Source organism: Pseudorca crassidens, chromosome 21 (genome assembly GCF_039906515.1).
Source record: "Pseudorca crassidens isolate mPseCra1 chromosome 21, mPseCra1.hap1, whole genome shotgun sequence".
NCBI lineage: Eukaryota > Metazoa > Chordata > Mammalia > Artiodactyla > Delphinidae > Pseudorca > Pseudorca crassidens.
In genome coordinates, this window is record NC_090316.1 from 21,190,767 (window position 1) to 21,216,473 (window position 25,707).

At 40.0% G+C, this 25,707-nt stretch overlaps 1 protein-coding gene across 2 annotated transcripts in view; it reads right to left on the reverse strand.

Moving 5' to 3' along the window:
* The window catches only part of ASAH1 (N-acylsphingosine amidohydrolase 1), a 45,834-nt gene extending 22,430 nt beyond the window's left edge, over positions 1–23,404 (reverse strand). The window contains exons 1-3 of one of the 2 annotated variants that reach the window (XM_067721493.1): positions 23,230–23,321; positions 21,683–21,742; positions 6,572–6,618 (exon numbers count right to left, since the gene is read on the reverse strand). Coding sequence is in view for 1 of the 2 variants with exons in the window: in XM_067721492.1 (XP_067577593.1) it covers positions 6,572–6,618; positions 23,230–23,307 (125 nt within the window). In the remaining variant the exon portion in view is untranslated. Of the gene's footprint in view, positions 1–6,571; positions 6,619–21,682; positions 21,743–23,229 lie in introns of both variants that reach the window. The other variant, XM_067721492.1, reaches the window with a different exon arrangement.
* Between the last annotated feature and the right edge of the window lie 2,303 nt (positions 23,405–25,707).

Below are 25,707 nucleotides of genomic sequence, written 5' to 3' on the forward strand. Positions count from 1 at the left end.
TAGGTTTATTCCTAGGTATTTTATTCTTTTTGTTGCAATGGTAAATAGGAATGTTTCCTTAATCTTTCAGATTTTTCATCATTAGTGTATAGGAATGAAAGAGATTTCTGTGCACTGATTTTGTATCCTGTTTCTTTACCAAATTCATTGATTAGCTCTAGTAGTTTTCTGGTGGCATTTTTAGGATTCTCTATGTACAGTATAATGTCATCTGCAAACAGTGACAGTTTTACTTCTTCTTTTCCAATTTGTATTTCTTGTATTTCTTTTTCTCCTCTGATTGCCATGGCTAGGACTTCCAAAACTATGTTGAATAATAGTGGTGAGAGTGGACATCTTTGTCTCATTCCTGATCTTAGAGGAAATGCTTTCATTTCAGTTTTTCACCATTGAGAATGATGTTTGCTGTGGGTTCGTCGTATCTGGTCTTTATTATGGTGAGGTAGGTTCCCTCTATGCCCACTTTCTGGAGAGTTTTTATCATACATGGGTGTTGAATTTTGTCAAAAGCTTTTTCTGCATCTATTGAGATGATCATATGGTTTTTATTCTTCCATTTGTTAATATGGTGTATCACATTGATTGATTTGCGTGTATTGAAGAATCCTTGCATCCCTGGGATAAATCCCACTTCATCATGAAGTATGATCCTTTTAATGTGTTATTAGATTCTGTTTGCTAGTATTTTGCTGAGGATTTTTGCATCTACATTCATCAGTGATATTGGTCTGTAATTTTCTTTTTTTGTAGTATCTTTGTCTGGTTTTGGTATCAGGGTGATGGTGGCCTCATAGAATGAGTTTGGCAGTGTTCCTTCCTCTGCAATTTTTTGTAAGAGTTTGAGAAGGATGGGTGTTAGCTCTTCTCTGAATGTTTGACAGAATTCACCTGTGAAACCATCTGTTCCTGGACTCTTGTTTGTTGGAAGATTTTTAATCACCGTTTCAATTTCATTACTTGTGATTGGTCTGTTCATATTTTCTATTTCTTCCTGGTTATGTCTGGCAAGGAATGTTATGCCTTTCTAAGAATTTGTCCATTTCTTTCAGGTTGTCCATTTTATCGGCATAGCCTGTAGTAGTCTCTTAGGATGCTTTGTATTTCTGCGGTGTCTGTTGTAACTTCTCGTTTTTCATTTCTAATTTTATTGATTTGAGTCCTCTCCCTCTTTTTCTTGATGAGTCTGGCTAATGGTTTATCAATTTTGTTTATCTTTTCAGAGAACCAGCTTTTAGTTTTATTGATCTTTGCTATTGTTTTCTTTGTTTCTATTTCATTCATTTCTGCTCTGATCTTTATGATTTCTTTCCTTCTGCTCACCTTGGGTTTTGTTTGTTCATCTTTCTCTAGTTCCTTTAGGTGCAAGGTTAGATTGTTTGAGATTTTTCTTGTTTCTTGAGGTAGGCTTGTACAGCTATAAACTTCCCTCTTAGAACTGCTTTTGCTGCATCCCACAGGTTTTGATCGTTGTGTTTTCATTGTCATTTGTCTCTAGGTATTTTTTGATTTCCTCTTTGATTTCTTCAGTGATGTCTTGGTTATTCAGTAACATATTGTTTAGCGTCCATGTGTTTGTGTTTTTTATGTATTTTTCCGTGTAACTGACTTCTAATCTCATAGTGTTGAGGTCAGAAAGGTGCTTGATATGATTTCAATTTTCTTACATTTTACTAAGGCTTGATTTGTGACCCAAGATATGATCTATCCTGGAGAATGTTCTGTATGCACTTGAGAAGAAAGTGTAATCTGCTGTTTTTGGATGGAATGTCCTATAAATATCAATTAAATCTACCTGGTCTATTGTGTCATTTAATGCTTCTCTTTCCTTATTTATTTTCATTTTGGATGATCTGTCCATTGGTGTAAGTGAGGTGTTAAAGTCCCCCACTATTATTGTGTTACTGTCAATTTCCTCTTTTACAGCTATTAGCAGTTGCCTTATGTATTGAGGTGCTCCTATGTTGGGTGCATATGTATTTATAATTGCTATATCTTCTTCTTGGATTCATCCCTTGATCATTATGTAGTGTCCTTCCTTGTCTCTTGTAACATTCTTTCTTTCTTTATTATTTATTTATTTATTTTGGGTATGTGGGCCTCTCACTGTTGTGGCCTCTCCCGTTGCGGAGCACAGGCTCTAGACATGCAGGCTCAGCAACCATGGCTCACGGGCGCAGCCACTCCGCAGCATGTGGGATCTTCCCGGACTGGAGCACGAACCTGTGTCCCCTGCATCGGCAGGCAGACTCTCAACCACTGCGCCACCAGGGAAGCCCACATTCTTTATTTTAAAGTCTATTTTATCTGATATGAGTAGCTGAAAGCTACTTCAGCTTTCTTTTGATTTCCATTTGCATGGAGTATCTTTTTCCATCCCCTCACTTTCAGTCTGTATTTGTCCCTAGGTCTGAAGTGGATCTCTTGTAGACAGCATATAGATGGGTCATGTTTTTGTATCCATTTAGCGAGCCTGTGTCTTTTGGTTGGAGCATTTAATCCATTCACATTTAAGGTAGTTATTGATAGGTATGTTCCTGTGACCATTTTCTTAATTGTTTTGGGTTTGTTTTTGTAGGTTCTTTGCTTCTCTTGTGTTTTCCACTTAGAGAAGTTCCCTTAGCATTTGTTGTAGAGCTGGTTTGGTGGTGCTGAATTCTCTTAGCTTTTGCTTGTCTGTAAAGCTTTTGATTTCTCCATCGAATCTGAATGAGATCCTTGCCAGGTAGAGTAATCTTGGCTGTAGGTTCTTCCCTTTCAGCACTTTAGGTAAATCATGCCACTCCCTTCTGGCTTGTGAATTTCTGCTGAGAAATCAGCTGTTAACCTTATGGGAGTTCCCTTCTATGTTATTTGTCATTTTTCCCTTGCTGCTTTCAATAATTTTTCTTTGTCTTTAATTTTGCCCAATTTGATTACTATGTGTCTCGGCATGTTTCTCCTTGGGTTTATCCTGTATGGGACTCACTGCACTTCCTGGACTTGGGTGGCTATTTCCTTTCCCATGTTAGCGAAGTTTTAAACTATAATCTCTTCAAATATTTTCTCAGGTCCTTTCTCTCTCTCTTCTCCGTCTGTGCCCCCTATAATGCGAATATTGTGTTTAACGTTGTCCCAGAAGTCCCTTAAGCTGTCTTCATTCTTTTTTCTTTATTCTCTTCAGTGGCAGTTAATTCTACCATTCTGTCTTCCAGATCACTTATCCATTCTTCTGCCTCAGTTATTCTGCTGCTGTTTCCTTCTAGTGTATTTTTCATTTTAGTTATTGTATTGTTCATCTGTTTGTTTGTTCTTTAATTCTTCTAGATCTTTGTTAAACATTTCTTGCAACTTCTCAATCTTTGCCTTCATTCTTTTTCTGAGGTCCTGGATCGTCTTCACTATCATTATTCTGAATTCTTTTTCTGGAAGGTTGCCTATCTCCACTTCATTTAGTTGTTTTTCTGGGGTTTTATGTTGTTCCTTCATCTGGTACATAGTCCTCTGCCTTTTCATCTTGTCTATCTGTGAATGTGGTTTTTGTTCCACAGGCTGCAGGACTGTAGTTTCTCTTGCTTCTGCTGTCTGCCCTGTGGTGGATGATGCTATCTAAGAGGCTTGTGCAAGTTTCCTGATGGGAGGGACTGGTGGTGGGTAGAGCTGACTGTTGCTCTGGTCGGCAGAGCTCAGTAAAACTTTAATCTGCTTGACTGCTGATGGGTGGGGCTGGGTTCCCTCCCTGTTGGTTGTTTCGCCTGAGGCAACCCAACACCGGAGCCTACCTGGGCTCTTTGGTGGGGCTAATGGTGGACTCTGGGAGGGCTCACGCCAAGGTGTTCTTCCCAGAACTTCTGCTGCCAGTGTCCTTGTCCCCACCGTAAGCCACAGCCACCGTGCCTCTGCAGAAGAACCTCCAACACTAGCAGGTAGGTCTGATTAAGTCTCCCCTGGGGTCACTGCTCCTTCCCCTGGGTCCCTATCCACACACTACTTTGTGTGTGCCCTCCAAGAGTGAAGTCTCTGTTTTCCCTAGTCCTGTCGAAGTCCTGCAGTGAAGTCCCATTAGCCTTCAAAGTCTGATTCTCTAGGAATTCCTCCTCCTGTTGCCGGACCCCCAGGTGGGGAAGCCTGACGTGGGGCTCAGAATCTTCACTCCAGTGGGTGGACTTCTGTGGTATAAGTGTTCTCCAGTCTGTGAGTCACCCACCCAGCAGTTATGGGATTTGATTTTATTGTGATTGCGCCCCTCCTACTGTCTTATTGTGGCTTCTCCTTTGTCTTTGGATGTGTGGTGTCTTTTTTGGTGAATTCCAGTGTCTTCCTGTTGATGACCGTCCAGCAGCTAGTTGTTATTCTGGTGTTCTCACAAGAGGGAGTGAGAGCACATCCTTCTACTCCGCCATCTTATTTCAGTAGCCTCACTGCATTGGTATTTAATCAGTAGTGATCACTATAGAATATTTTCCTCCTTTACTGTGAACAATAAACATCATGAAATTATTTTTGAAACTTAGCATTTCCTGTGCCCTGGTCATCATAAGCAACATTAATCATTGACTGAACCCACCTGGTTGTTTGGCAACTAGTCCAAGTGACACAACACACACAGATACACAAATAAGACAGCAGATGCTAGCACCAGTGAGCAGTAGAAAAGAAATGATAATGGGATTCAGTTGGATACAGGAATGCCCTTGTTGTCAGTCCCTTGACCTCCAGCACTGATTTGACCCGTCAGGCTGGATAAACAGGTATTCCTCTCCTCCCTCACAACTGCCAATGCATACATCCAGAATCTGTGCACTTGATTAAAAAGGATGGTCTTAAAGGTACAGGAGGGACTTCCCGGTGGCACAGTGGTTAAGAATCTGCCTGCCAACGCAGGGGACATGGGTTCGATCCCTGGTCTGGGAAGATCCCACATGCCATGGAGCAACTAAGCCCGTGCGTCACAACTACCGAGCTTGCGAGATGCAACTACTGAAGCCCGCTCGCCTAGAGCCCGTGCTCTGCAACAAGAGAAGCTACTGAGATGAGAAGCCTGTGCACCACAACGAAAAGTAGCCCCCACTCGCTGCAACTAGAGAAAGCCCACGTGCAGCAATGAAGACCCAACACAGCCAAAAATTTTTAAAAATTTAAAAAAAAGCTACAGGAGGATGTGTTGTCATTCAAAGGTATATGAGTACCACACTTCTCTCCGAGTCCTCAACATCCATTTATAATTCATAGAGAACAAAGATCAGAGCGGAGCTAAGGACTTTCGTCTTGCGAACAAGCCAGTGAGGTAGGAAGGAATCCAGCAGAAACACCAGGGCAAACATATTTATATTATGTAGATGTATAAATATAAGAAAAATGTTTATTTGCATATGTGCGTGCATGCACACACACACACACATGCTAACGTGGAACCAGTTAAATGCCCAAGCAGGGACAGTTTGCAGGGCAGTCAATTCACTGACACCTACACATAAAAGGGAGTAGGGACAAAAAAGCCTTAAATGTGGCAGGTACTCAGTAAATGTTCAATGAACTGGGGCAGAGAGAGCAGCCAAGAGACAGTCGCAATCAATAAGGCACTGCAGATCAATACAATGCCAGTGGTGATGAAAAGGAAGAGCCTCACAGACCGAGCCATGCTAGAGGGCTGGAGTGTGCACTGGCTGCATAGCAACATAGAAACTGGTAACTTCTAAATACTTCCTGCCAAATATTTGCTTCTTTCTACAGAAAGGTGAGTAACTACGAAGAATTTAGTTTATTATGGTTTCACTGTATCTAGGACAGAGGCTATTTAGAAAACATAATCCAGACAAGTGTAGCACAATATATATATACCTGAAGTGCCATAAAAACTGAAATGTCATCTTGATATTACTGGTTAAAGTTGTACGTACCCTGCCTTCCCTTCCCTGCAGCAAGCTTTTAGCGAGAGGGAAGAGCAGGGATAGTACGTTACCCTTCCCGACACACCTCTTCCTTCTTTTTCACATTCTTTACCCTCTGGGCCAGTGAGCTGTTTTCATGTCTTTCCCACAGGCTTATTTAGCCACATAGGATATGAAAAGGTCAAAACCCTAAACTAAAAATATTAATGTAAACACACTAAAACACGATATTGGCCCATCCCTATGCTTTCCAATCCTGTTTTGTCCTCAATAGCTTTGATTATCATGCCAGGGTTAATTTTTTTAATGTTTCATGTGAGACCCTACACTTTTTTGTTTCAGTATGATCCAGTAGTTTATACTCAGGCACCACAGAAAATCACAGGTCACCTCTGCATTTGTCATGATGAGAAAAATACTCAGGGGTAGATAGAAGAATTTAGTGGAGAATGGAAATCGTTTTTTTTCTCCTATGATTTCAAAAGGCTAGAAATGGACATTTTCATCATGGGGTATTTTCATATTTGTTCAAAGTCTTAGCCAAATGCATAATACACAAACCTGAGGGAAGAAAAATTTGTCTCAGGATAAAAGAAGACATGACTTAAGTTTTTATTCACTGTCATTATTATTATGAGATCATCACATGGAGAAAAGTCTCCACGAAGGTCAGAGTGAGTCTTGATCATCTGATGTTTACTCACGTTGGTCCAGAGGGAGGATAGGTTGATTTTCTGCAGTCTTCTGTCCACTAAAAAACAAAGACAATTAAGTTTCAGAAAAACAAACTGAGTAGGCAATCTGCAAAAACAGTTGAAGCTTGTGAAGACAAAATCAAGTGTGATCTGCCACTTTAGACCATTTCAATGCCTCTTAAAAGTCTTTTCCTCCCCTGAAAACTTCTAAAATCTCAAACCTAAGTGCATTTTCACTCACTCAATGCAATTTGCACTATTTGCCAGGTATTGTAATTTCCCTTTTCTACTGCAAATATATTGAGTAAAGAGAAAATATAAGAACGTAGATGGACCGAGTTCCCTGGTGGCCCAGTGGTTAGGGTTCTGGGTGTTCACTGCTGTGGCTCGGATTCAATCCATGGTGGGGGAACTGAGATACGCCACAGTGACTTATCATTCTTTTATTACTAGTTCATGATGCCAAGGCATGTTCATCTCCTTTCTGCTGGAGACCCAATATTGTAAAAGACAAAAAAATTTTTTTTAAGAAGTATAAATCCACAATAAGAGGAAGGCGAAGTAGGGAAGGAAACTCCTAGAACTGTAGTTTGAGCTCAGAAAATATATCTGCAGCAAATTTGTGTGGGAATGAGATCTCATATCCTGTTTTAACTTTTGATTGTATGGGAAGTATATAAGGTAGCTTGACATTACCTGAGATTCAAACACTCGTTGTTGTCAAAATACTACAGTATGTTTCCCATATAAGTACTGTTTTGCCTTGTAATTTTAGGTTGACCTCATTAAGTAACAGCATCAAGTGTAAACTTAAATTATCAAAGGATAATTTAATTAGCATTTAAATTGTTTCTAAATTATTAGAATACAAAATATTAGATATTAAATAATATCAATTTGATAATTCAGTATCAAATTAGCAAAAGCTAATTTCCAAAGCCATTCAGTGTTCGATAATAGTGACTGAGGGTGGTTCTTCTTATTCAGAAAAATTTCAGTCTCAACCCTGAGCTCAAAAGTTGTAATAAAACTTCACTGCTGCCAACCTATCTAACTGTTAAGTGGTAGGGGCAGTCAGGATATTCAACATCTATTTCTTACAAAATTCACTCAAGTGAAAATCTATGAGAGCAAAAGAACTTCATGGTTGAATAATAACAGAATGATCGATTTAAGTATTGTCCACAAAGTACCTGCCAATCAACAATATATTTAATAACCACAAGCTTTAAACATCTTGCATTTGCAGAAGTTTTGTACATTTGTCCAACTAAGCTTATTTTTGTTCCACACAAATTTTTACCACTGTCAACTGTTACACATCATGGCAGATTCCACTTCAGGACTTTCTGAATTACTCAATTCTCAACTTCTTTGAAAACAACCCTGCCTGTTGTTGTTTTATGCAGACTATTCATAGAGACTAATTCTTTAGTCTCAAACTTGGCATCGGATGCTCTAATAAATATTGATAACTGATCAGTATCAAGAGTCAAGAAAAACAACTAGGAATCATTTGCCTTGTTCTTTAATTGATGTTGATGTTGCTGCCAAAGTCCCAGGCAACCGTTCTCGGCTAAAAGCTTATAGTGTGAAACAAATTTTCTCAGGACACACTTCTTCAACTTCTACAAGCAAATGTGAGTTCATCAACTCATCTTTGGCAAATGGCTTTTCTTGCTTTGCTAACAAATAAGCTACTTGGAGACTTACTTTGGCTGCAGCCTCATTTTACTTTGTAAAATGTGTAAATAAATTCTGCTGTGATGAGATACTCTAGATCTTGTTTTTCTAACCACTTTTTTCCCTAGGAGTTGGGAATACTGTGATGACTGCTCGGTCTCGTAATGTCAACATACACTGTATTCTTTTAGCACAACTCTAGCTTCACTGTGTAATAAACACAATGCTTTGCCAGCTAATTAACAAGATAATCCCTACTCCGCTTGGCCTGAAAGCAAGTCTGAAGTCCACTTTTCTCTTCTTTTCTTGTTTTGACGTGATAGGTTTAGACTAGTAATTTTCTTAAAGATTAAAAATAACCCGGTGCATTGATACATGTGGCACTTAAAATGCAGCTGAGTTACAACTGCATAAGTGTCATCTGAAGTGTGCAGAGCAGCAGTGAAAGCTACGAGCACACTGCATTCAGGCTCTGCTGCAACAACCCAACTGCTGTAGTGCTGAAGCAGCCAGACAAAATGCAAACGAACAAGTGTAGCTGTGCTCCAATACAACTCAGTTTATGGACCCTGATGTGTAAATTTTACAAAATTTTGACATGTTACAAAATATTAATCTTCTTTTGAATTTCCCCCCAACTTTTAAAAGACGTAAAAACCATCCCTCACTCGCAGACTTTAAAAAAACAGGTGCCAGGCTGTAGTTTGCCAACCACCACTCAGGGTACTAACACCCATACAAGTTGCCCTTGCTCTTGCCAAGGGCAAGGAAAACCCTTTGAGGTGGTATGTATGTGTGAAAAAAAGAGAGAAGAGGGGAAGAGAGTGTGTGCGTTTAGTCTTTTGCTTAGCTATAATGTTATATGCAGTTCTCTGTGCAGAGGTTGGGATGGGGGTTATTTTCTGTTTGCTGGCCCCTCAACTAAACTCTTTTCATCCTCATCTATTATTCTTACTCTCCAGAATAAATGCTACTCTGAGCCAGGAACCTCTCTGGGATCTCCTTTCCTCACAACAGCTTTGTCCACTTTGTTTCATCAGTCAAAACTCCTCCACCTACTACCTAAATGCCGAGAAGTAACTAAAAATCTCTTGGACATACCGCGACTCAATTAAAATCATACGCTCGTGGACTGATATTAGACTTTGGTGGCACTTAGTTGTATTTGTTTCCTATTGCTGCTGTAACAAATTACTGCAAACTTAATGCTTAAAACAACACAAATGTATTATGTTACAGCTCTGAAGGTTGGAAGTCTAAAATGGTTCTGCACAGCTGAGTTTCCCCTGGGTCTCCAAGGCAGAATCTGTTTCCTTGACTTTTCCAGCTTCTAGGGGTCACCTACATTCATTGGTTTGTGCCCCCCTTCCTCCATCTGCAAAGTCAGCAGTATAGCATCTTCTCTCTTCTTTGGCCTCCTGCCTCCCTGTTATAAAGATGTCTGTGATTATATCGGCCCCCTTGGATAATCCAATACAACATCCCCATCTCAAGATTCTTTACTAAATCACATTTGCCAAGTTCCTTTTGCCATAAAAAATAACATGTTCACAGGTTCTAGGAACAAGGACATGGACATCCTTGGGAAGCCATTATTCATCCTACCATATATCTATACAAAAAGACATTTTCAAAGATGAAATATGTAAAATCTCATTACAGATCAGGAATAACATAGAAACATTTGCAATCACTTTGGGACACTAACCCTAAGTCCCCAAAATCAAATGCCCACCCCACAAGAATTCAATTCTTCGCATTAGCAGACCTCTATTACAAAAAGTGTACTAACTTGTTATTAAAACATTTTCATCAATAAGAATTTTGTGGGAATTTGTCTTCTCTCTTGTCATATAAATATCTATATAACATCCTTGATTTTGCCTCTTGGCCCACAAAGCCTAAAAGATTTACTATCTGGCCCTGTGCAGGAAAAGTTTAACGACTCCTGCCTGAGAGTTAAGGCCTCCTATTCTAACATTTAGAAAAATACAAAGAAAACTGGGCTTCCCTGGTGGCGCAGTGGTTGAGAGTCCGCCTGCCGATGCAGGGAACACGGGTTTGTGCCCCGGTCCGGGAAGATCCCACATGCTGTGGAGTGGCTGGGCCCATGAGCCATGGCTGCTGAGCCTGCGTGTCCGGAGCCTGTGCTCCGCAACAGGAGAGGCCACAACAGTGAGAGGCCCACGTACCGCCAAAAAAAAAAAGAAACAAAAAAAAAACTAGCTCCAAAATATTCCAATACTTTAAGGAACAGAGGAAAATATAAAACAAAATAATATAAATTAATATCGGAATCAATACTCTAATAGTAACCTCAAGAGAAATTCAATATGCTGTTATATCTATAAAACAAAAACAAGATGTTATAAAAAATAAGTTCAACCAGGTAGTTAAAAACATAACTGCTGGGCTTCCCTGGTGGCGCAGTGGTTTGAGAGTCCGCCTGCCGATGCAGGGGACACAGGTTTGTGCCCCGGTCCGAGAGGATCCCACATGCCGCAGAGCGGCTGGGCCCGTGAGCCATGGCCGCTGAGCCTGTGCGTCCGGAGCCTGTGCTCCGCAACGGGAGAGGCCACAACAGTGAGAGGCCTGTGTACCGCAAAAAAACCCCATAACTGCTCATCCATCAATAGATGAATGGATAAAGAAGGTATATAAACATAATGGAATACTACTCAACCACAAAAGGAAAGAAATTTTGCCATTTGCAGCAACATGGATGGACCTGGAGGGCCTTCTGCTTAGTGAAATAAGTCAGACAAAGAAAGACAAATACTGTATGATCTCACTTATACCTGGAATCTACAAAGTACAACAAACTATTGAATATAACGAAAGACAAGCAGACACAGATATAGAGAATAAACTAGTGGTTACCAGTGGAGAGAGGGAAGCGGGGAGGGGTAATATAGGGGTAAGAAATTAAGAGGTACAAACTATTAGGTATAAAATAAGCTACAAGGATATACTGTCCAACACGAGGACTACAGCTAGTATTTTATAATAACTATAAATGGAGTATAACCTTTAAAAATTGTAAGTCACTATATTGTACACCTGTAACTTAAATAATATTGTACATCAGTTATACTTCAATAAAAAACATAACTGCTGAAATAAAAAGGATAGGAAAATAAAGGCGAGGAAATCTCTCCCAGAATACAGGGGAAAAATTATATAGAAAACACAGGAGGAAAAAAAAAAAGAAGAGAATTAGAGAATCAGTGCATGGGGCCCAACATCTGATTAACTGGATTTCCAGAAAGAGAGCAGAGACAATAAAGAGGAGAAAATTATGAAAGAAATAATATAGGAAAATTTCCCACAGCTGAAAGGAGATGAGTCCTGAAAATGAAAAGACCTACTGATTATTTGAAATAATGACTGAATACAAGGACTTTCAGTCAGACACATCACTGAGTTATTTCAAAACATAAAGGATAAAGAGAAAAACATAAAAGCTTCTAGTACCGCGTTTGGGCCGGGGAAGTGGGTTTCCTACAAAAGAGTAAGAATCACACTTCCACCAAACTTCTCAACAGCTATATAAATGCTAGAAGAGAGTGATGCCTCCAAACTTGGCAGGAAATTGATTTAAAACTAGAATTTTATAGCTGGTAAAGGCATCGATCAATTTTGAGTTTATTTAAAGTCTTTACTATTAAGTCACTGCAAGGACTCAGAAAGTTCACCTCCCATACATTCTTTCTTAAATTACTTCAAGATGTACTCTAGCAAAACACTGGCATAAACCAAGAGAAAGATGGGACAGGATCCAGAAAAGAATGGCTCCAACTTAACATAGAGTGGTAAAGGGAGCCCTTAAGGTGACAGCTAGTCAACAGACCTAGAAAGCAATAGTGCAACATTATATCAAGGAGACAGGTGCCCTAAAAAGTGGGACTCTACAGAATAAACTGTACAGTTGAAAGGCTGGAAGAATTTGAGAATATGATAAGAGGCACACAGTGTAAGAAAAAAGAAAAACAACCAGAAACTATAGGGGGAAGCTACAGTCTTGGAAAAGAATGGTCCAAATAAAAAGAAAATGGTCTCAACTAGAAGCGGAATTCAGTAGGTTTCAAGAAGAATAGACAGAATATTGAGAAGATATGTCAGAAGCTGAAAAATATACAGGATACAGTGATGATGGCATAGGTTTGTTTTCTTCTTCTAATGAGAAAAAGGGAAAGAAATTAGAAACTCCAATGAAAAAATTTGTACAAGGCATAATATAAATATGAAGCAAATTAAAATGAAGCAAATTAAAATGAAGCAAATTAAAATGAATATGAGCATTTGGCATGAATATGAGTATTTGGTAGAAAATATATTTGAATATATATATTTTATATATATATAAAATATATATATTTTAGTGCCGTTAGAGTTACAGCTTTAGAATTATAGAGAAGGACATGTAATCACAGCACACTGAGCAATGACCAATGTTTTCAAGTCACACTTCTTTAAACATTGTTTACCGTCTTCATTCTTTGAAAGGAGACATACGAAGTACAGATGACTCAATTACAGTTACAATTATGTTACCAATGTTTACTAAACAAGACTGAAAGCACATAGAACTGAAGAAGAAAAGGGAGAAAAAGGTAGAGGGGTTAAGGAGTCCACTTGCCCCACTTCAATATTGTGCTTAAGTATTGAGCCATGGCAATTAGACAAGAAAATGAAATAAAAGCCATCCAAATTGGAAAAGAAGTAAAACTGTCTCATTTTCAGATGACACTATCTTCTACAGAAAACCCTAAGGAATCCATTAAAAACTTTTTAAAACTAATAAACAAGTTGGGCAAGGTTGCAGGATATAAGATGAATGTACAACAGTCAAATGTATTTCTATACAGTAACAATGTGCAAACTGAAATGAAACTAAGAAACTACTCCACTTACAACAGCATCAGAAAGAATACTTAGGAATAAATTTAACCAAAGATGTGCAAGACGTGTACACTGAAAACTACAAAACACTGTAGAAAAAAAATTAAAGACCTAAATAAATGGAAAGATATACATTGTTCATAGATTGGAAGACTTAATATTGTTAAGATGGCAATGCTCCCTAAATTGATCTACAGATTCAATGCAATACCTATCAAAATCCTAGATGGCTTCTTTGCAGAAATAGACAAGTGATCCTAAAATTCACACTGAAATTCAAGGGACGCAGAACATCCAAAACGATCTTAAAAAATAATAACAAAGTTAGAGGACTGACATTTCCTGATTTTAAAACGTACTATCAAAGCTATAGTGCACTACCAGCAATAAAGATATAAATCAATGGAATAGAACTGAGAGTGCAGAAATAAACCCTTACATTTATGCCAATTACAAAGCATATATTTGGTAAAAGATTTGTCTAGAATATATAAAAATCTTACAACTCAAAAAAGGATCTGAACAGACATTTCTCCACATAAAATATAACACAATAAGCAAATGAAAAGATGCTCAACATCATTTGCCAATAGGGAAATGCAAATCAAAAGCACAATGAGGGCTTCCCAGGTGGCGCAGTGGTTGAGAGTCCGCCTGCCGATGCAGGGGACATGGGTTCGTGCCCCAGTTTGGGAGGATCCCACATGCCGTGGAGCGGCTGGGCCCGTGAGCCATGGCCGCTGAGGCTGCGTGTCCGGAGACTGTGCTCCACAACGGGAGAGGCCACAACAGTGAGAGGCCCACGTACGGCAAAAAAAAAAAACAAAAACCAGCACAATGAGATACCACTTCACACCCAATAGGATGGCAGTTATAATAATAAAACAAGTGTTGGCATGGATGTAGAGAAACTGAAACCCTCATGTACTGCCAGTGGGAATATAAAATAGTACAGCTGCTTTGGAAAACAGTCTGGCAGTTCCTCAAAGAGTTAAACACAGAGTTATGATGTGACCCAGCAAATTACTCTCCTAGGTATAAACCTAAGAGACATGAAAACATGTGTTCACACAAAAACACTGTACATAAATGTTCACAGTAGCATTATTCATAATAGCCAAAAGCAGAAACAACCTAAGTGTCCATTAAGTGATGAATGAACAAAATATGGTATATCCGCAAATGGAATATTACTCAGTCATAAAAAGGAATGCACATTTACTGTACTGATGCTACAATGTGAATGAACCTTGTAAACATTATGATATGTGAAAGAAGCCAGTCACATGTATTGTATGATCCCCTTTATAGAAAATGTCCAGAATAGGTAAATCTATAGAGACAAAAAGTAGATTAGTGGCTGCCTAAGACTGAGAAGTAGGTTTCAGGGTTAAGGCTAAGTGGTGAGGGGTTTCTTGGGGGTGATGAAAATGTTCTAAAATTGATTGTAGTGATGGTTGTACAACTCTGTGAATATACTGAAGCCATTAAGTTGTACACTTTTAGTGGGTGATTTGTATGGTGTGAATTATATCTCAGTAACACTGTTAAAAAAAGAAAAAAGAAAGGTTCAGGGAAGATTGTTGAAAGTAAACTAAATTTTTATCCATCACTGAGATGGATACGTATGAGAGCAGACAATGCCTCAAGTGGATTCAGACAAATTCAGCATAAACACATTATCAATAGCAGTATTCATAAAGCTAACCAGGGGTGATATTTGGATCTTTCAGCACCCAATTTGGCATGGGCACCAATTAATCAAAACAGAATGAGCTGCAAATAACTAGCAGGACAGTAGAGGTGGTATCTGGCTGAACATCACTTGAGTACAAACAGTTAAAAGTGTCTGCTTCCGAGATGAAAACTCTAATTTGAAAAGATACATGCACCTCAATGTTTACAGGAGCACATTTACAATAGCCAAGACGTGGAAGCAACTTAAGTGTCCATCAACAGATGAATGGATAAAGAAGATGTGATGTATATATACACAATGGAATACTACTCAGCCATAAAAAGGAATGAAATATTGCCATTTGCAGCAATACAGATGGACCTAGAGATGATCATACTAAGTGAAGTAAATCGGAAAGACAAAGTATCATGTGATATCACTTATATGTAGAATATAAAAAGTAATATCAATACAAATGAATCTACCTACAAAACAGAAACAGACTCACAGACATAGAAAACAAACTTATGGTTACAAAAGGGGAAAGAGAGAGAGGTAGGGAGGGATAAGTTAGGAGTATGGGATTAACAGATACGTACTACTATATGTAAAATAGATAAGCAACAAGGATTTACTGTATAGCACAGGGAACTATATGCAGTATTTGTAATAACCTATAATGGAAAATAATTTGAAAAAATATACATAACTTAATCACTTTGCTGTACACCTGAAACTAACGCAATATTGTAAATCAACTATACTTCGAAAAACACGACAATCAACAACAAGAACAACAAAAAAGTGTTTGCTTCCAGAAAAGGGGGATGGGGTAGGAAGAATAAGCAGGGAGACGGCTGGGGTTTTTTTATCATAAGCCTCTCTATATTATTTGATTTTCTTTAACTATGTATACTTTGATACACATTTTAAAATATCAAATTAAAAAACCGCATGATTTCATTTACATTATGTTGAGGATTTTCAGAGTGAATCCCTGACATGATTTTTTAAGTTTTTTTAAAAAAATTATTTATTTATTTATTTTTGGCTGTGTTGGATCTTCGCTGATGCATGCGGGCTTTCTCTAGTTGCAGGGAGCAGGGGCTACTCTTCGTTGCAGTGCGCGGACTTCTCATTGTGGTGGCTTCTCTTGTTGAGGAGCACGGGCTTCAGTAGTTGTGGCACGCGGGCTCAGTAGTTGAGGCTCACGGGCTCTAGAGTGCAGGCTCAGTAGTTGAGGCGCACGGGCTTAGTTGCTCCGCGGCATGTGGGATCTTCCCATACCAGGGCTCAAATCCGTGTCCCCTGCGTTGGCAGGCGAATTCTTAACCACTGCGCCACCAGGCAAACCCTGATTTTAAGTATTTTTAGCTGCCAGTATCTAAAATTATTTTAAGATAACAACATATGACTGCATTGGAGGGCAGGGTATTCTAAATTCACTAGTCCTTGCTTAGTGAAATTGGAAATGGACACCAAAAAGCAACACTCTACTTAAGAACATCTTGATTTAAAACTATGAATTTTCCAAACAGCACTTAATAAGAAGGGCAAGTATTAACTTTAGAAATACAACTCTTACTTCATTCTAACTTACTCACTATAAGATTCTTCTAAATATCAGAGCTTTTGGTGAGTTTAAAATGTGATTTGATTCACAAAAATCTAATTTATGCCCTTTTTACTGAATTTCAAGTTTTCAGGAACTTTAGGGTCATGGGGTCATGTTCTGGATGCAAGGCCCAGCTCCATTAGTGACAAGGTTACACAGCAGGTGACAGAGCCCCAGTTCAGGCTCCCCCTGATCTTTCTCATAGCTTCCCACAGAGATAACAAGAAGACCTCAATTTAATTCCTAATAGGGAACAATCTGCATTCCCTTCAGGGCTTTTGATGATCACTAGAATCAACTCAGTGAGTAAATGAAATGTAATGACGCTCGTCCTTCCCTAGTAATTTTATCTGCATGACCTGGGTTCCAAAGCCAATATAAAATTAATCTACAAGGCATATTTCTTACGACTGTGAGGGAAGTTACAAGTGCTCTATCAAATATTAGGAGAGAGTTCAACTGCCCCAGAGGTAACAGAGCAACCTAATCATATATGCAAGAGTCTGAGATTGATAAGACATTTTACTATGATAATGCTGACAGCAATAAATAAACATGAAATACAAAGACACGAAATCTGCATAGAAATTGGCTGTAAGAGTAAAGGGTAAATGTGATTGCAATTTTTAAAGCTAGCAGCCATAAGATCAGGGTACTTCAGGTGTTCATAAGGTACTGACACTGAAGTCATTTTTTTTGTTTTTAAAATTTTTTTAATTAATTTTTTTATTGAAGTAGAGTTGATTTACAATATTATATTAGTTTCAGGTATACAGCATAGTGATTCAAATTTTTATAGCTTATACTCCATTTAAAGTTATAAAATATTCACTATATTCCCTGGAGTGTACAATATATCCTTGTAGCTTATTTATTTTATATATAGTAGTTTGTATCTCTTAATCCCCTACTCCTTATTTGCCTCTCCCCCTTCCCCCTCTCCACTTGTAACCACTAGTTTGTTCTCCAAATCTGTGAGTCTGTTTCTGTTTTGCTATATTCTTTTGTTTGTTTTATTTTTTAGATTCCTTGTATAAGCGATAACATACGGTATTTGTCTTTGACTTATTTCACTAAGCATAATAGCCTCTAACAACAGTCATTTTAAACAAAAAGATTAGATTTGGGGTAGAGTGGAGACAGGTACATCCTTACTTTCAAGGGAGACCTCAACAGGGAAAGACGGCTTCAAAAATCTATGTACAGACCTGAAATAAAATTACAGTGAGCTCATTTGTTATTTAAAGTTTCTTACTATCTCCAAATTTAACTATACATGGTTTTAATAATAGACAACCCTATCAAGGTAAGTAAAAATTTAAACAGATGATAGGTATAGAATGTAAATAGATGAAAGGGAGCGATATTAGGTAGTCTGCTTGATATACTGTGCTACCTTGTCAAAGGGTGAAAAAATACAACCAACTTAAAATCTCAATCTTTCACGTGTGTGCTCTCTCATTTTTGCTTCCTAAAGCCAAAGAAAGTGGTGAAAATCTCCGTAAAATGTTTTGTTAATACTTCCTGAGGCAGCGAATTCTCTAATTATTCTAGTTATTTGATAAGAACTTGAACGTCTTCAAAATTAATCATTCTTTACATCCTCCCCACTCACTAAAAAAAAAAACTAACTACAGAGCTACTTGACATAACTATATTTAGGAAAATAAAATATAAAGTGAAAATTATTGCATTAGCAACCTGAATGCTCCATGCCTAAAAGAAATGAGATAATTCATCCAGCTCCCTAAAATACTTGAGTCCTCCGGAATGCGAACCTCAATGAAATGTATGCTTCTAAGACTGTACAAAAGAGTTCAGAAAGCCCTCATGTGCTTGTCTTATTCACATAACCAGAAAAAGGCAGTGAAAAGTAATTTAATTATATAGCTCACACCAGTGTTCTTACCATCGGAAAAGAAGCTGAACAATTTCAGCAAGACAACTTTCTTTCTTCCTTCCTTCCTTCCTCCCTGTCCTTCCTTCTTTCTTTCTTCCTTTTTTTCCTTCTTTTGTTTCCTTCCTTTCTTTTTTTATTCCTTTATTTATTTATGGTTGCGTTGGGTCTTTGTTGCTCTGCACGGGGGCTACTCTTCGTTGCAGTGCACGGGCCTCTCACTGCAGTGGCTTATCTTGTTGCGGAGCACAGGCTCTAGGCGCGCGGGCTTCAGTAGTTGTGGCACGCGGGCTCTAGAGTGCAGGCTCAGTAGTTGTGGCACGGGGGCTCAGTAGTTATGGCTCGCGGGCTCCAGAGTGCAGGCTCAGTAGTTGTGGCGCACAGGCTTAGCTGCTCTGCAGCATGTGGGATCTTCCCGGATCAAGGCTTGAACCCGTGTCCCCTGCATTGGCAGGTGGATTCTTAATCACTGCGCCACCAGGGAAGTCCAACAAGACAATTTCAATTCAATTCTTTAATTCACCGACAACTATTTTCTAAATAAGATTTATTTCTTAAAGTGTTCTCTATGTAAGACAGAACAGACACATATTCAAGACACACTTGAATAAGAAAAGGCATGTTTTCTTGCATACATAACAAATTCAAATGAGCATGCAAAGTTTTTCACTTGTTTTCTGACCTCTGATGGAATGGTACCCTATTAAATTGAGAATATTTAGGTAAAAGCAATGTGAACAAACTCTCCATAAGGGCAAAGACCTCTCTATCTTGTTCACTGACCTGTTCCCAGCATCTGTAACAGTCGGGGCCAGAGTAGGCGTGCAGTATTTGTTGACTAAGCAAACATATGGTATCTGTGTATTCCTTCCTTTAAAGTGCTGGGTGGAAAACAAATGCAGTACAGTAAAACTGGCCAGGCCAGATGGGGTTTAAGTGATTTGGGAAAACGTTGTAAAAATCATTGCTAAAACCTGATTCAGTGGCTAATGTCAACAATGTTATCACTCACTTGAAAAGCTGATGCATAAAAATAAGTTCGATTCAGTAATTCACTACTGAGCCAGTGTGTTTAATTTTCACACATTTTAGGGATCTGCTTAGATTTATTACTGAGAACAGCCATCTCGCCTACTCTGATTCCTTTCCTTCTGATGACTCCATAGGCTACTACAATCTATTTTCTGCTCCCAACATGCTCTGGCCAAGGTGACCAATGACCTCTAGGTGCCAAGTGCAACAGATACTAGACATCTCAATGGCATTCAACACAGGTGACCTGTCCCTCTCTCCCCTGAGCGTCCCTAACACTTGCTCTCCAGTTCTGGCTGCTGCTTTAATTTTGCCAGTTCTTCCTGACCTGACACATGCATGTCCCCTGAGCCTTTCTCTAAGCCTCTTCTTCTCTTCTATCTGCTCATTGTTCACTCCAGTGGGCTTCAAAATAATATGCCTGCGACTTCCGATATCCTCTTCTGAGCTCCAGTCCCAAAGGTCTGTTGGATGTCTTGGTGCCATCTGAAATTCGACATAACCAGAGTGAAAAATGATCTTCATTCTTCCCTCCTCATATTCCTGTAGTGATGCCACTATTCTCCCAGCTGAGCACTTCAGAAAGGTGCCAGTCCCTCATCCCCATCCAACCCCTCCTTCTTCTCATTCTACCTCCGAATCTTCTCCGGAACCATCCACTTCTTTCCTTTTCCAATAGCACAACCGTCCTGTAAGTCAGGAGGCTTGTGCTATTGGACTAGTCTCCTCATATCCACCCTTGCTCCCTTCCAATCCAAATTGATCTTTTGAAAGTGAGAAATTTATCACATCTTTTTTAAAACCAGTCAACAGCTTCCCATTGTTTTTAGGATGAATTCCAAAATCCTTATCAAGGTCTACAGAGCCCTGGATGATGTCATCTCCATCTCCCTCTCCAGATTTTCTTGCACCACTTCTGTCACCACCATCTCTCTTTTTAAAATATTTTTTAAATTTATTTTTTATTGACATAATATTGGTTTATAACATAAGTTTCCAGTATACATTATATTTCTACTTCTGTATACACTACAGCGTGCTTACCACCAAAATTTTAGTTTCCATCCATCATGATACAATTGATCCCCTTTACTCATTTCACCCTCCCTCTGCCCTTTTCCCTCTGATAACCACTACGCTGCTGTTCTCTGTATCTACGTGTTTGTTTTTGTTTGGTTTGTTCATTTATTAGACAGATACGGTATCTGTCTTTCTCCGTCTGATTTATTTCACCCAGCATAATACTTTCAATATCCATACATGTTGTTACATATGGCGAGATTTCATCTTTTTTCATGGCTGACTAGTATTCCATTGTGTGTGGTGGGTGTGTGTGTGTGAGAGTGAGAATCACATCTTCTTTATCCATTCATCCATTAATGGGCACTTAGGTTGTTTCCACGTCTTGGCTCTTGTAAATAATGCTGCAATGAACATGGCGGTGCAGATATCTTTTCAAATTAGTGTTTTCATTTTCTTTGGATAAATACCCAGAAGTGGGATAGCTTGTCACCACCATCTCTTAATAGAATCAAATAACTCAAGAAGACCTTAAAATATGCCATAGTCTGAAGTGCCTCAAAAACAAAACAAAACAAAATCCACAGACATTCCAAATCCAATGATTTTTGTTTGTAATTTAAAGCCAGTTCCCACTATCATATTTATCAAAAGTAGTTTTGAAATATATTTTGTTACTATGTGTGGCTACAGTTTATCACAGAACAATTCAAAATGAAAAAAAATGCTTATTCTTGTCAAAGGATGAGGTCACTGAACTTCTGTGAAGTTCCCAAAATCCTGTCAGCCAGTGGCCCCCAGGTTTTCCAGATCAGTTAAAAAACTGAGAGGAGTCCCAGTTTTTGTTCGACAAAGTGAAGATGTTAAAACAAACAAAACAACTCACACACATAAAAGAACATTTTAACAACAAAAATTGGAAGGTCATAATCAGAATAAAAGCTAACATTCTAAATTAATAATTTCAAGGCCTCATTTTTCTCATTTCATTAAAGACTTGTGGAAGCAGCTTCCCAAATTGACACCAGAGGCCAGAATTTGACAACCACTGTTCCAGATAAGAACTATGAAATTCATGGAGGGGCTGTTGATTTTTCCTGTTCTACAAATACCTTTTAAAGTACTTTTGCTTGAAAAAATAAAGTACTGACAACGAAAATAAAAGGCAGATATTGATATATGAAACTGTTCTGAGGTCCACAACTAGACCTCTCAGTATTAACTTGCTGCTCTGACACTCAAAAGCCAGGCCATTTCTCTTCTCTTGTTAGACACAACTTACAGAATACCCACCTCAGTGAAGGTTAATCTGAGACATGATCAAATGAGACAAAGCAAGGCCACTTCATGACTCTAAGCACAGACAAAAACAAAGGTACGTGTAACACGCTAAACACCAAACATCTCCTTCTCTTGCTAAACAAATAACTGTTTCTTTTTTACCCATAGTGTTGCCTCACTTTCTAAAAGCAACCAATCTAGAGCAAACCCCCGATTCCTTAGACCTGCCCCTGAAACACACAAAGTCCAAATTATAAAACAGGTTTTTCCTAATGCCCTTTTACTGAGAGGCCCCACAGTTGCCCATGGCATGCATTCTCACTCACTGCAAAATAATAAACCCAATTTCTTCAACTACAGGTGTGTTTCCTGGGGTCTTTGGCTGAAAGCATTGACAGTGTCAAAGTATAAAATTCTTTAAAAATTCCCATAATCCCAACCACTTTAAAGTAAATTAACTCCCTACTCACACTAAAGCAGACTAATTTTATTTTTCCTTATACCCTTCCAATCCTCACCCACATGTATATACTGTGTATTTTTCTGTTACTGAAATTGCTGTGTATACTATTTTGTATTCTACTTTTACTTGCTTTATCTTGTATCAGTTTTGAATGGCTGAGTAATATCTCACCATGATCTTACTCTTAAAGCTTTTATCCGTAGAGAAATAAAATAAAAGAGGAGAATGCACACCTTGCTCCCAAAGTCAATGTTCTACCTAAACTATTCAAAAACATCCTCACCTAGTCTTAGGTCACATGCACCCAAGTTCCTATTTATCTGATCTGTTGATTAGAAAAATGCAGTCTTATTGCTTTTAAAGAAGAGAATTATGCAAGACCACGAGACCAGATGTCCAGAAGCCTGAGTTCAGTCATGATTCTAGACATTTTCTCACTCGGAATCAACTTCCTCCCTTGCAAAGTAAGAGTGAAACTGGTCCCTCATTGTCTCTTGTAGTTATCAAGTCTGTGTTCCTGCTATTTCCCTCAAGGGGAAATAGCCACAGGCCCAGTGTTCACTTGACTCGGATATAAAGGCCAGGCATCCACATCTAGGTTGGCCTGGGCTGCTCCCATTGCCCTGACTGGGGATGCCTCGCCCTTTCCCAGGGCCCTCAGGATCCTTAGCTAATACTTTTCCTTCAGCACCTCGTCACCAGGCAGAGGAGGCCAAAGTCCTCAGGAAGTTTGTCACTTACTCATGTACACAAATCAACTGGAACTTTTTCTCTTACAGTTCTGGATGCTGGAGGCTGGTACTGGTAGAACAGGTGCAATCCATCAAACGTGAGGGTATGCAAATCATAATCACCAATCCGCAGAGATCAGGATTTCCCCAAAAGGTTTCCTTGTTCCAGCTTGTACCGAATCGACCCGGGGTGAAATTCCCCAGCCCGCTCTGCACCCACACCTCTGCTCAGGAAAACACCGACCCCTGTAAAGATGCTGCCGGGACTAGGTGTCCCTCAAGCCCCGCCGGCCCCGCACCTGGGCACCCCACTTCCCCGTGCTCCCGCGCGCCCCTCTCCGCGCCCTCGCCGCCAGCTCACCCACCGGTGGCACGTGCTGCGCCACCGAGCCGGTGACGGTCACGCTCAGTAAGACGAAGGTTAGGCGACTCCAACCCATCATCGCTCCGGCTGCGAACGCCGCTACAAATGACGCCAGAAGAGGCCGCACAAGTTACCACCTGAGCTCAGAGCAGACCACGCCCCCGCCGCCGCGTGACCCGCGGGCTGGACCGCACCACGCGAGGCGGGGGGAGACGGACGCGCAGGAGATGGAGAGGGCCGGGCTTTTCGGTGGCACTGCAGGACAAGGGAGCCTTCCGAGAGGAAGAACGAACCCACAGGATGGGGGTCAGCACTTCCGTTAGGACCGTGGTGTTTGTCGGTCTCCTCCACCCCCCCACTGCTCCGCGAACAATGGTTGCGCCGAGCCCGAGCTCCAGCCCCAGCTTCGCGCCGGCGGGCGCGTCTGAGGAACTTATAGCCGACGAGTTGCTTCACGAAGGGCCGCGCCCACCTCCGAGCTTGGGGCTGGGCACCTTCTCCGACTCCTTTCTCGGCCGGGTGCGGCCGTGCAGCGTCCGCAAACAGCCCAGGGCGAAGTCCGCCTTTGGGCAGCTCGATACCAAAAGCCCAGGAAACGGGCGCAAGCCACGAGAGTCTCAAAACGCGGCGTAGCCCGCGAACGCGACCCGTCTTTGCGCTCTAAGGAGGGCAGGGCCGAAGTGAGTGAGGTTTTTCGTCCTGACCGTGGGGTCCCCGAACAGGTGTCGAGGCGGGGGGATACCCGGGAGGGGGGATAATTAATTCTCACGGATAGTAAAGACTGTGAATTACCCATTTAGACTTTAGCAGCCGAGGTGACAAGGCACAGAATTTAGGCTTCAGTTCCTTGCACTTAGACAACAGGTGGAATGTCCAGGTAGAGCCGCGAACCTTCCTTCACTGATGGGAAGCAGCTGTGTGTTTTCACTTGACTGATGAAACGCTTCTGGTTGGCAGAGCCGGGGGTGAACCTGGGAGGAGGGTAGGCTTTCGCACCTGAAAAACAGCTTTACAGATGTATTTGCTTGGCATTCGTCCCTTGTATGGACGCCGTCGCCCTAGTAGGATGAGTTACTTAGAAGTCCAACAGGAAATCCTACCCTCTGGGTTCTACTTTCTGATTGAGCCTCTTTGAAATCCAACTAGCTTTTTTTTTTTTTTTTTTTAAATGCTTTAGTAAAACTCAGAATACTATCACTAAAATCTTCATATATTCTTTTTTTTCTTGTGTGTGTTTGAAATTGCAATTTTACCCATTTGTATTACTTGGTTAGAAAAACCAAACAATCCTTTTGCTGGAGATTGGGAAACGAGAATTGATGTTTGAAGGCTGTTTTCCTAGGGTTTTTTGTTTGTTTGGTTGGTTTTTGGTAAATGACAGGGTTCCTGTCTCTGAGGAGGAAGTTTGACTTTTGAAACATATCACATGATTTTGAAACATATCAGTGGTTCCTGATTGAAAAGTGAGCAAGCAGATCATAGAAATGTTCATTAATTGAAAAATATTTACTGTCCACCTACAATGTGCTAATCATTTTTCCAAACATTGGGAATAAGCAGGGAACAAAAAAGACAGGAGGTTCCTCCCTCATGAGGATTACATTCTAGATGAGAAATGGACAATAAACATCATACCCGAGAAAATTTATATAGGATGTTGCAAGGTAATAAATGTTATAGAGAAAAAGCAGAGTAAGGGGGATCAAGAGTAGGGAGAGTCACAATGTTAAGTAAGATGAACAGGACAAGCATTATTGAGAAAGTGATGTTTGAGCAGAGATTTGAAGGAGGTGAAGAAGTTAGTTTTGTGGATGCCTAGGGAAGAGTATTCCAGGCAGAGGGAGCAGCTGGGGCAAAGGGTTGACAGTGAGAATGTGCCTGGCATGTTTGGCTACAGCGAGGAAGTCAGTGTGTGTAGAGCAGAAGGAAGAGGGGGTAAAAAAAGTAGAAGTCTGAGAGGTAAGGGGGGTAGGGCAGATTATATAGGGTATAAGGAGCTATTGTAAAGACCTGGGCTTCTCTGTGCAAATGTGTAAATAGGTTGAATTATCTTGGACCTTAAAATAAGTCTGAAAAAAAAGAAAAAAGAAGTAGAGGATTCCCATCTTTTGTATAAGTAGCTATTTGGTTTGAAGATCATTCATCTTTAAAAACATTTTTTTTATTGAATGAAAGATTCTTTAAATTCTATGGTGCTTTACAGTTGTTTTTTTTTTTTTTTTTGCTGTACACGGGCCTCTCACTGTTGTGGCCTCTCCCGTTGCGGAGCACAGGCTCCGGACGCGCAGGCTCAGCGGCCATGGCTCACAGGCCCAAGTCGCTCCGCGGTATGTGGGATCTTCCCGGACCGGGGCACAAACCCGTGTTCCCTGCATCGGCAGGCGGAGTCTCAACCACTGCGCCACCGGGGAAGCCCGTGCTTTACAGTTCTCAAAAGTTTCATGCACATGATTTCATATAATCCCATTATTGCCTCTCC